Source organism: Dasypus novemcinctus, chromosome 26 (assembly GCF_030445035.2).
Source record: "Dasypus novemcinctus isolate mDasNov1 chromosome 26, mDasNov1.1.hap2, whole genome shotgun sequence".
Lineage (NCBI taxonomy): Eukaryota > Metazoa > Chordata > Mammalia > Cingulata > Dasypodidae > Dasypus > Dasypus novemcinctus.
Window position 1 is genome coordinate 52,808,984 of NC_080698.1, and position 12,056 is coordinate 52,821,039.

The following is a 12,056-nucleotide window of genomic DNA, read 5'->3' on the forward strand; positions in this document are numbered from 1 at the left end:
TCGGCCAAAGCGAAGGGGCGTGGCTCGGCTCGTTCCCTTGGGGGCGGTGCCCGCTCAAGGGCCAGTTCCCGCGGCGTGGTGCGTCACTCGCGAGGCGAATCTCGGCTGTGGAGTATGGGTCGGAGAGGCGCCGCCAGCGCGGTATCGCGGCGCCGTGAGCCGCGCGGCCAGAAAGCCAAAGGCGAGAGCCAGGCCCGGCGTGAGGAGAAGGAGGCGGGTGAGAGCCAGGGGACAGATGCCGAGGGGGACGGGAAGCAGGCCCGCAGTGCGGGGCGCAGGGGCGGCCGGATGTTTGCGGAGAGGGAGGAGGCTGCTCGGCGTCGAGACGCAGGGCAGGCGGAGCCCCGCGGGGCCGTAGGTCATTGATGGGTCGTCCACGCGGGGAGGGCTGCGCCGAGCGTTTTCCATGCAGCCCCAGCCTGCCACGAGCCCCCCTGCTTTCCTTTGCCCAGAGGGTCAAGTCCACCCGCCTCGCGGATGCTAAGGGCTGAATGAGGAAAAGGCATTGCAGTTACTTTTGTCCCCAGAAGACGGACCAGGACGTAGAGTTGTGGTGTGCAAACTCCCAGAGTAGTGTGTTCAGCCAAATCTCCCACCAGAGTTCCAGACTAGCACCCAACACGACTTCTCCACGTATGGTATAGGCTTCTTACACTTATCATGGTCAAAGCAAACCTCTTGATTTTCCTCTTTTAAATCTCTGGCCCTTCCCCAGTTTTTCCTGTCTCAATAAATGATCCCTTCACCCTCTCATTAAAGCAGAACCCTCCTTTTCCTTACATGCACAAGTCCTGGCAGTTCAGCCTAAGAAATACATCTCAGCAAGTTCTGTCTGTTCATCGTCAGAAATGTATCTCAAGGCTGCCCACTTTTCTTAGTTTCCATGGCACAGCACCTGTCCAAGCCTCTGTCATCTTTCAGTTGCATGGTTGCACTTAACTCTTCACTGGTGCACCTGCTTCCCCTCATTCCCCTGCAATACGTTCTCCACCAGCAGCCAAAATGATCTTTAAAAAAATCCGGTCATGCGTACTCCTATTTCAAACCCTCTCTGGGTTCCCACTGCTCTTGGCATAAAATCCAAATTCTTTAGCATTGCATACAGGACCATACATGATTTGGCTGCTGCTACCTGTCTTTTCTCCTACAGTTCTTTTTCTTGCCCGGTACTGTCCTTACAGACCAACTTTCTGTTCCTCAAATGTGCCAATTTATTTCTCCCCTTGAGCCTTTGCTTTTTTTGTTGTTTTTGTTCTTTCTGCCAAGAATGTTCCTTCATGGTCCTTGCTTTGGCTGATTTCTTCTATCCCTTCAGGTCTCAACTCAGACATTCCTTGAGCTTACTATCTCCCCAGGTACTCTATCATAGCACCCCAATTATTGCTCCCACACCTCCTATCTCAATCTGTAATGGTCTTGTTAATTTATTTCCTTCCTTTTTGATTGACTATCTCACTAGAATTTAAGCTCTATGAAAGCAAAAATGTTGTCTTTTGCTGTATCTCATCTTGTCCCCTCCCACATATAGTAAGTGCTCAATAAATATTTTAAATAATTGTGAAATGCATGCTGTAGAAGGGATTTCAGGGTTCCTGAAATAATTGGATAGAAGATTAGACTAGGTAGCCAGCAAGGGCTACTACTACACTAGATTCTAGGATTCTGTATATATTATAAATTCATTGTCCATTAGAAAATAGTCAAATGGTTATAGTTCCTAAACTCAGGAGATAATTTACCTTATGCTTAATTCATGCTAAGATACACATGTTATTCATTTATGCACTCATTTATTCATTCAGATAACATTTTTTGAATGCCAGTGTATGAGTTAGGTGACTTGGGAGATGGAGATTTCATGGAGGAGCTTAGAGAATGGTACTGTTGACATGATATTTGCACATGGAATATCCAAGAAGTGCATTAGATGTAATGGAAGAAGGTACAAAAGGCTTTGTGGCTTCTAAAGGATTAATCAAGTTCAACTGGAGAGATTGGAAAGTGCTCTCTGAAGGAGTTATGTTTGAGCTGCAGTTTTAAAGATGGATAAGAGTTCAGCTAGCTGCTGTAAAAGGTGGTGGGCATTCTGGTCAGAGGGAAGTATTCAGAGTATGCCGCAATTTAAAACTTAAAGGTTTTAGTCTTATGGAAATGTCGCTTTCCGGGGTTGCAGTCCTCCCAGCACAGCACTTCAGCTGGGTATCAGCTTGCTAGAAGTCCAACATTGAGTAGTTATATGCACTTGGGTTAATTATTTTGGACAAATAACCTTTTTGAACCTCATCTGTGAAATGTATTGCTCCTTTGCAGGGTGGTTGTGAGTTTTCAATGAGATAGTAAGAGCATAGAAAGCTCCGTGTTAGCTCATCAGTTGGGCTAGCTAATATCATCCAGCCTAAATTTAGGTGAGGATGCATCTAAGCTCTGCAGGCCAGGGGAGCTAGCAAGAAGTTGTTAAGGTTGCTTCCAGGATCTGAAGAACTACAATCTTTGTTGTGGTTGTGGGGAGGAGTGTAGACTTAACAACTGTGCCTTGAGCTACAGGTGGCACTATTTTGGTGACTGTTGAGTGTAGAGATTCTTCTAGAACTCTGGCTTTTAATAGCACTCCTGTACATGCAAATGAAGGTGTACTGGACCGCTTTCAACAGTTAGGAACAGTCTTCCACATTATTTCTCTGATTATATTAGGGCACCTGTTCATATTTCTTCATGTGCCTTCTTTGATATAGTAATTTCATCAGCACATAATATGTATTGATTAAGCACCTAATATTTCTGCTCACTATTCCAGGTATTGGAAGTATAGTAGTAAACAAGACAGGCAAGGTCCCTACTCTCTTGATACTTATAATTTTGGGGGGTGGAGAGGGTGGGTGGGGCTGACAATAAGTTAAAAAAGCAAACGCAGGTGGTGATAAGAGCTATGAGGAGATAAAACAGGGTGCTGTAATAAGATTGACATGGAGGTGGGGTTTGAGACGCAGAGGCAGCTAAATTAGAATGAGTGGGCAGGGAGGGCCTCTATGAAGAGGTGACATTTTGAGCCACTTACAGAATGGCATGAAGTCGCTATTCATAGGAAGTTCTGGGGGTGAGGAGGGTGGAGCAGTGTGGGTGGAGAATTCTAGCAGAGGAAACAATACATGTAAAGGCTCCCAGGACCAAACAGCCTTGGCCATTTTGAGGAATAGCAAGGAGGCCAGTCGGCTGGACACGGAGAGTAAAGGGATGAGTGGTAGGAAGTGAGGTGAGAGAGGTGAGCTGGGCCTACCTTATGTAGGAGGGCAAGCCAAGGAGTTTAAATTGTATTGTAAGTGCTGTACCATGTCCCAGGAAGGTTTATACAAGAGTCCTTTTAGACCTCCATAGATGTCGCAGCAAGCCACTGTGGTAATCACTGCCCTAATGTAATTACCAAATTGAGCTCAAGGGCAAGAGGCCAGTTGGAATGCTCCAGATCCTGGAGCGTCCTGGAAGTTTAGCCTCTAAATTCTCGAGGACTGAAAAAACACAGCAAAGAATAAAGGAACAAAATACAAGTCTTTCATATTTCTACCCTCCAGAAATAATCACTGCTAACTATTGGTTTATTTCCTCCCAGTCTGTGTTTTGCTGTTTTTGTGTTTTTTTTTTTACACAGTAGAAAGCATATTGTAAAAACAGCTTTGCATGTATAACATTATATCATATATCACTTTCCTTCCTCTTAAGAGATGAGGGAGTTGTTTTTCAATGGCTGGCTGTACCATAATTTACTTCGTAATTACCTGTGGTTGGACATTAATACTGGTTCTTTGATTTTTGGATGTTATAAGTCATGATCCTATGGATAACTTTTGGGTTCACTGTTTTTTGTTGTCCCTTCCCCCCCTTTTTAAAAAAATTTCTCTACTCTCTTATTCAAAGCACAGAAATATACAGCTCTGCCTTTTAGCCCATGAAACAAGTGTGAGGAAACAAATGGTGCTTTTGAAGTATTCTCCAACTTCTGTCTTTAGATTAGTAAAATTAAAATGGTTAACATTTTTGTTTACTAATGGAAGGCTAAAGTCCAAAAATCCTGGTTTTGTTTACCAATAGAAGGCTGAAGTCCAAAAATCCTGGTTTTGAGAGCATCCTGCTCAAACTGTCAAGTCATAAACCTTTAAGCGGCTTCTGGCCTTGAAATAGGAAATCTGTACCCAAATCTTCAATAATTATGAAATATTTTATTTTTCAAAATTTCTCCTTATTTTTTTGCTTATATTGCCTTTAAATGTTTATGGGAATCCATCAATTCCTTCCTTTACAAAACAGTTTAAAGAAACAACAGAATCAGTTATTTTATCTAGCATTAAAACACATGCTCCTATAATGTGAACTTTATTTAAATTAAATTATGATTTTATTTTTCCTGCATGTAAAAATAGATTCTTGGGGACTATAATTACTTTTTCAGAGAGTCAGCAGGACAAATCAAAAATGAAAAGAATAACTTATTTTATGTTATTAATGTAGCTCCTTTTGGAGCATTAATAAAGGTTAAAGTGCTTTTGTTTCCTGAAATTAATTGAACCACAGTCATGCAAAGGGAAAGGAAGGTTTATTTCAGATTCATGATTATTTCCACGAGTGTATTTGCAAAATAGGAACATATATTCCCCTGCCATGTTTTGTATAAATTATTTAATTGTTAAAAATTAATCTATTAATGCAATTATTTGTTTATATGTAAATAAACATAGTATACTTTTAGAGGGCCTCGTCAACTAAAACTGAAAGCACATACATTTTTATTTCCCTTTAGCAAAAAACTAAATATTTTAAGAAAATGAAGTTTTTTTCAATTATTGCTGTCTTATGCCAACCCTCAGTTTACTGGAATGTGTTTGTATAAGAGTGCCATAGCTGTATGTGTTTTGAGCAGAGTTTGGTTTTGAAAGATGGCAGACACATGGATTAGTAGAAATGAGGTGTGGTAAAACTCAGCCATGTTCAGACATTAACTTGAAAGATTTCAGTTATTAGGAGGAGATTATCCCTAAAGCAAATAATTAGTCTTGGCAAGTAGTAATGGATTCATGTTTTTTCCTTCACGGACATTAGCTGAAATCTCAGATTTGGAAGTTGGATTTTATTAAAATTTTATGGTGGTATCTCTGTAATCTACAGAGAGTAGATTAAAATGCTGATAAGAGAAGATGGCTTTTACTGAGAAGGTAGACTAGAGCAAAGGCTCCGAGAAGCTAAGCTCTGGAATGGTCGACTAGTAATGGAGATGTGGTTTCGAGAAACATTATGGGAGATTTTTTATGACCCTGACTGTTGAACGATACTGCCTCCCCCTTTCCTAATGTCCCTCACCTCCTGTTCCTTGTGATCACCCAGATGTTCTTGAAGATGAGAAACCTCCAAGGAAAAGTCTTCCCTCAAAGGTTTCACAAAGAAAGAGGAAGAAAGGGTGCAGTGATCCTGGGGGCCCAGCAGATGGTCCAGCCAAAAAGAAAGTGGCCAAAGTGACCGTTAAATCTGCAAAACCTAACGTTATAAAAGAAGAAGCTCTCAGCGATGGGGAAGATTTCAGGTGAGATGGCTGAAAAGCTTTGGTCTGGGCTCCATTGTTTCCATCAGCTAAGTGTGGGCAATAAAGCCTGCCACCTGCCCCCTATTTTTGTCCCTAAGATCTGTGAAAAAGGTGGCCTCTTTAAACCCTTCTGAATAAAGAGCTCAGATTAGTAAGACCTTGAAAGAATCGTAGAGATTATGTATTTTATTTTCTAAGTGTTTCAGAAGAGGACAGTGGAAGCCTAGAGAAAGGGATTTACTTATGGTTCCACTGCTAGATAGTGGCAAACCCAGAGTCAGAACCCAGGCCTCTGACCTCCGGTCCAGTGCTCTTTATACTACACAAAGATATTAGATATATACAAAATATTTGCCTGCCATTCCAGCTTTATATTGCACTATTCTTCTCAAACACACTTTACTCCTACCACCTGGACTTCTCTTCATTCACTTGACATAGTATTATACTTTGCTTACCCCTAAGTTTGCTCGTATCATTCCTTCTACCTGGAATGCTTTCTCCTACCTAGGAGTTATGGCTCAGAAGCCATGTACCCTGCAGTCTTCTTTATTTTAAGATTTATTTATTTTTTATTTATTTCTCTCCCCTTTCCCCCTCACCAGTTGTCTGCTTTCTGTGTCCATTCGCTGTGTGTTCTTCCGTGTCCACTTGTATTCTTGTCAGCGGCACCAGGAATCTGTCTCTTTTTTTGCGTCATCTTGCTGCATCAGCTCTTCATGTGTGCAGCCCCACTCCTGGGCAGGCTGCACATTTTTTGTGTGGGGTGGCTCTCCTTACGGGATGCAGTCCTTGCATGTGGGGCTCCCCCATGCGGGGGACATCTCTGTATGGCACAGCACTCGTTGCATGCATCAGCACTGCACGTGGGCCAGCTTCACTACACGGGTCAGGAGGCTCTGGGTTTGAACCCTGGATCTCCCATGTGGTAGCGGATGGTCTATCCATTGAGCAAAATCTGCTTCCCAGTCTTCTTGATTCTTTCCTCTGTCCTCCTCTGATTTCCTACAGCATCTCTGCAGAGTGTAACATGCTCTGTCTACCTTGAGTTACACTTATTTGTCTCCTGCTGTGTGTCCGTGCTTGCTACGATGTGGCCTCTCCGAGGCCTGGAGCGATGCCTGGTTCATTTTCACATGCCCTGTGCCATCCAGGGCAGGGCCTCTCATCTGGCTGAAACTGAACAAGTGTTTGTGTAATAAATGAGCATTCATCTTAATTTAATTGTTGTAAAGCATGAATATACGCCTACTAAATACTTGATTATCTGCCTCCTAGGAAAGTTGGAAGGGAAGAGGAAGAACAAAGAGGCAGAAGTTTCTTCCTTCAAAAATAAATCTCCACTGCGTGGGTCTTTCCAGCAGCTTCCCTCGTCCTGGCTGCGGATGAGGCCACTAGAGGGCAGCAGCAGAAAGCAGTGCAGGAGAGCTGGCAGATTATCCCCAGGGCTCTTCTCTGCTTTTCCCAGGAATGCCTCTGAGCTTCCTGCTTCCCAGTTACCTCCCCTCTTACTGGTTGAAGTCTGTCTCCAGAACCAGAATGCTGCCCAAAAAAGCTCTGGGTCCACCTTCCTCTCTAAATTGAGACTTGATTGTAGGGAAACTCAGCATATGGGCATTTCTGGTACTTTATTCTAAGGAGAAATTTTTGTTTCTGTGGTGTTGAGAGAAAACAGTAGGCCAAACAGAGAGTTGTGTATTATTAGAGCTGAAGGCAAGGATTGGTTATTTATTTATTTATATTTATTTATTTCTCTCTACCCCCTCAGTGTTACGTTTGCTGTGTCTGTTATGTGCTGGTCTTATTTTTATTTCGGAGGCACCAGGAACTGAACCCTTGAGCTCCCTTGTGGGAGGGATATGCCTAATCACTCGAGCCACCTCTGCTCCCGGCTTTGTGGTGTCTCTCATTATGTTTTGCTCTTTGTGTCTCTTGTGTCATCTGTTGCGTCAGCTTGCCATGCCTGCCCATCGCATCAGTTTGATGTCTGGCTCGTCTTCTTTTAGAGGCACTGGGAACCGAACCTGGGACCTCCTATATGGTAGGTGGGAGCTCAGTCACTTGAGCCACATCTGCTTCCCAGGATTTGTTATTTTTAATGTCTCTACTAAACATTCTTAGAAAATATTCTCATATATTTATACCAAGTATCAAAGCTCACAAAAGCTAAAGGTCATTTAGTACTCTAAATACATTATATATCTGAGTTTACAGAATATGTTTTCTGTTATATACTTTAGCTACCATTTAGTCTTGAGCCAATATATAGCTATCTGTTTACCTGTGTAGTTTCCACTTACCAGCTAGCTATCCATGTTTTATTTATGACATATTTATGTATAGTCACATCCCCACTGTATTAGCCAAACAGGTTCCGATGCAAAATACCAGAAATCTGCTGGCTTTTATAAAGGGTATTTATTTGGGATAGACACCTACAGTTAACAGGCCATAAAGCATAAGTTACTTCCCTCACCAAAGTCTTTTGCCACATGTTGGGGCAAGAAGGCTGCCAATATCTGCCAAGAGTTCAGGCTTCTTGGGTTCCTCTCCTCTGGGGCTTGCTTATTCCAGTCTCAGCGTTCCTCTCTTCCCAGGGCTTGCTTTTCTCTGGACTCAGGGTTCCTCTTTTTCTGGGGCTTGCTTCTCTTTCCTCACTACCAAGCTCCTCTGTGTGCTGACTTCCCAGGACTCTAGCTCAAGACACCAGCATCAAAACTCCCAACATCAAAATCTCCAACTCTGTTTTTTTGCTAATGATACTAGTTGCTGTTTATTTTATATTTATTTTAGACTATGGAAACGATGTTAGACAAAAAGCACATTAGAGTGATTTTCTTATTTGAGTTCAAAATGGGTCGTAAAGCAGTGGAAACAACTTGAAACATCAACAACCCATTTGGCTAGGAACTGCTAACGAACGTACAGTGCAGTGATGGTTCAAGAAGTTCTGCAAAGGAGACAAGAGCCTTGAAGACAAGGGGCATAGTGGCTAGCCATCAGAAGTTGACACTGACCAATTGGGAGCAATCCTTGAAGCTGATCCTCTTAAAACTACATGAGAAGTTGCTGAAGAACTCAGCGTTGACCATTCTATGGTAGTTCAGCATTTGAAATAAATTGGAAAGATGAAAAAGCTCAATAAATAGGTGTCTCATCAGCTGACTGAAAATCAAAACATCGTCATTTTGAAGTGTCGTCTTCTCTTATTCTACGCAACAACAATGAACCATTTCTCGATTGGATTGTGATGTGCAATGAAGTGGATTTTATACTATAACCGGCGAAGACCAGCTTGGTGCTTGGACCGAGAAGAAGCTCCAAAGTGCATCCCAAAACCAAATTTGTACCAAAAAAAGTCATGGTCACTCTTTGGTGTTCTGCTGCCAGTCTAATCCACTACAGCTTTCTGAATCTTGGCAATACCATTACATCTGAGAAGTATGCTTAGCAATTTGATGTGATGCACTGAAAACTATAATGCCTACAGCCAGCATTGCTCGACAGAAAGGGCCCAGTTTTTCTCCATGACAACACCTGATTGCACATCACACAACCAATACTTCAGATGTTGAAGAAATTGGGCTATGAAGTTTTGCCTTATCTGCCGTATTCCCCTGACCTTTCACCAACCGATTACCACTTCTTCAAGCATCTTGATGACTTTTTGCAAGGAAAATGCTTCCACAACCAGAGGATGCTGAAAATGCTTTCCAAGAGTTTGTCGAATCCTGAAGCATGGGTGTTTATGCTACAGGAATAAACAAACTTATTTCTCATTAGGAAATAAGAATGGTTCCTATTTTGATTAATAAAGATGTGTTATTTGATTTAAAATTAGTTATAATGATTTAATTATAGTGATTTAAAATTCATAGTCCAAAGCTGCAGTTCCTTTTGCATCAACCTAATGTTTTCTCAATCTGTACGTGTGCAGCAAAGAGCTTTGTAATTGCTGCAATACCACTACCAACAAAAAAAACCTTTCTAAGTAAAGATCAATAAATCTTTACAATTTCCCCATATTAAATAAATTTGTTAACATAAAAAAGAATTTCCAACTCTGTCCTTTGCCATGTCTTCTGTCTGTGAGCCCCTCATACCCTACTGACGTGGCCTAATCAAAGCCCTAATCATAATTTAATCATACCCAGATACAGACTAGTTTACAAACATAATCCGGTATCTTGTTTTGGAATTCATAACTATTTCAAACTGCTACACCCACTTAACTTGAGTTTAGAATTATGCTAACTTCAGTATCCTTACATTGTATTTCTCAAAGGTAGGAAAGATTTTCTGAATTGCTCATAGTAGGATCAGAAAATGTGAATTGCTTTTCTTCTTTCTGGTCTCTAACTGCACATGTATACACAAAGACATAAAACTTTTACTCCTGGAACTCAAAGTGTCATTTTCTTTCTCTTAACTTTACCCCTTCTGTTTCTAGGCACAACTGTGTTTTCCTTCACAGCTCAAAGTTGTAGGTTAAATAGTGTTCTTTCTGCTTTTATAGCATGCCTAGCATTAGACTAATGATCAGAGCATACTTCAGTAGGGATTTGAGACCCATACTATTAAGAAAATAGCTGCAGCAGATTTCAGTAATATAGAAAGAGGAGTCTTTTAAAATTACCTTTAGTTTCACTGTGACAGTAGGATGTCTGAGACTTCTTAATTTTCTTTTCTATGGTTTTCACACAGGAGCTTTTCAAGTATCCCCAAGAAGGCATGCCATACAAAGAGAGAGAATAGCATTGACAAAGGCAGCAGTGAAGGAGATGAGGAAGAAAGTGAAGATGATTGGGAAGAGGTAGAAGGTAAAACATCTTGCTTTGTACCTAAAATCTTTTTGATTTTGTTTGTTTTCTCTTCTGTTTGGATTCAAAACACTTACTGCAATCCCGTTTTCTTTTGAAACTAGTAAGACCAAAGATGAGATTGCAGTAGGGACTCAGTTTTGATATAAGGGAAAATTCATGACCAGATTACCAAAGAAGGTTGTATATTCTCTTCCTGAGGTGACTGTGAGTGGAGTAGATGGAACAGAGAGGCAGCAGCATCTTGTAGTAGAAAGAGCACAAGGCTTTGATGCTAGTCCGACCTGAGTTCAGAGCCCAGCTTTGCCATCTTTATGGCTCTGTGATTTTCAACAAGGAACTTAACATCTCTGAGCTAAAGTGTTTTCATTGGCAACACTCAGTAAACAATGAATGCCAACTACGTGCTTTGCACAGTCTAGGCATGAGGATTGTTGGGAAAAAATGATGGCCCCAGCACAGGGGTTCTTAACCGGAGGGAAAGATTTCAGGGAGTCCATGAGCTTGAACTGAAAAAAATGAACTTGATTAAATGTCCAGATGATATGAGTGTTGCTTGTCAAATACTACGTTACAGTTTAATGTTCTTATTCAAGAGAAACAACAATTTGCATATTAACATGTCTTTAAAAAACAAAATTTAACTTTAATTTTCCTATATTTTTGGAGGATTATTATTTAATGTGCTAAGAAAAAAGCACGTGTATGTATATTTTTATTTTTTTTATTTTAATAATTATTTCAATATATGTAACTGATTTCCTTTGTAAATTCATTTTATGCATTGAAAAACATTCTTGTGGGGACATGTTGATGCAGGTATGATATATTTATTAAATAATACACAGTATAGTGTGGACTTAGTATGATTTTTATTTTGATGTAGTGTGTTCTCAGTACAGTGGATAACTGCCTGTAAAAGAGGTTGGTAAGGGTGGCAGAAATGGTTTTATGATGCCATGGGAAAACTCAAATTTCTAAATGTTTGCCCAAAATGACCATTTGATTAGATGTTGAACCATGTTAGGTTATCAGGTATTGAAATTATGTGAAAGTTGTAAAATGTAATTTTGAATAATCCTAAAATTTACTTTAGAGACATGCCAATGTTGAATGTCATAAAACTATCTGTCGTTGCATTCTCTGAAGAGGTCTGTGTTTTCACCTGACTGGCATAGGGGTCCATGGAACAAAAAGGTTAAGAACCTGGCTCTAGAGCGTCGTATCCTCACCATGAACAGTAGCTAATATTGTATCATCCCTGATTGCTTCTGCCTAGGTAACTTTTCCCCAGCTTTTTATTTTGAAAGTTTTCATCCTATAAAAAATGGGATATGTGGTACAGCAAACACCCATAAACCCTTCACCTAGACTCACAAAATTTAACGTTTTGCTTTAATGAAAGTCTCTTTCTCTCTGTAATTATGCATTGTGGAACCATTTGTAAATAAGCTGATGCTTTACTTCTAAATACTTCAGCATGCATTTCCTAAGAATCAGACATTCTCCATGGCAGTATAGCATGGTCACATCTAAGAAAATGAAAAATAATTCCAAAATATCATCTCATATCCAGATGAAAGTCCAATTCCTCAATTTTATAAAAATATTTTTTATGTAGTGTTTCTTTTTTTTTTTTCAGTCCAGGATGCAGTCAAGGTGCCGGTCTT

The 12,056-nt window shown here is 40.7% G+C and overlaps 1 protein-coding gene across 4 annotated transcripts in view; it reads left to right on the forward strand.

Annotated features, from left to right (window-relative positions):
* Positions 1–14: 14 nt before the first annotated feature.
* XPC (XPC complex subunit, DNA damage recognition and repair factor) overlaps positions 15–12,056 on the forward strand; it is a 57,371-nt gene continuing 45,329 nt past the window's right edge. The window contains exons 1-3 of one of the 4 annotated variants that reach the window (XM_004469160.3): positions 27–217; positions 5,371–5,566; positions 10,271–10,386. In XM_004469160.3, the coding sequence (XP_004469217.1) occupies positions 115–217; positions 5,371–5,566; positions 10,271–10,386 (415 nt within the window). In that variant the 5' untranslated portion in view covers positions 27–114. Of the gene's footprint in view, positions 218–5,370; positions 5,567–10,270; positions 10,387–12,056 lie in introns of all 4 variants that reach the window. The other 3 variants (XR_011647566.1, XM_004469162.4, XM_071212240.1) reach the window with 3 other exon arrangements.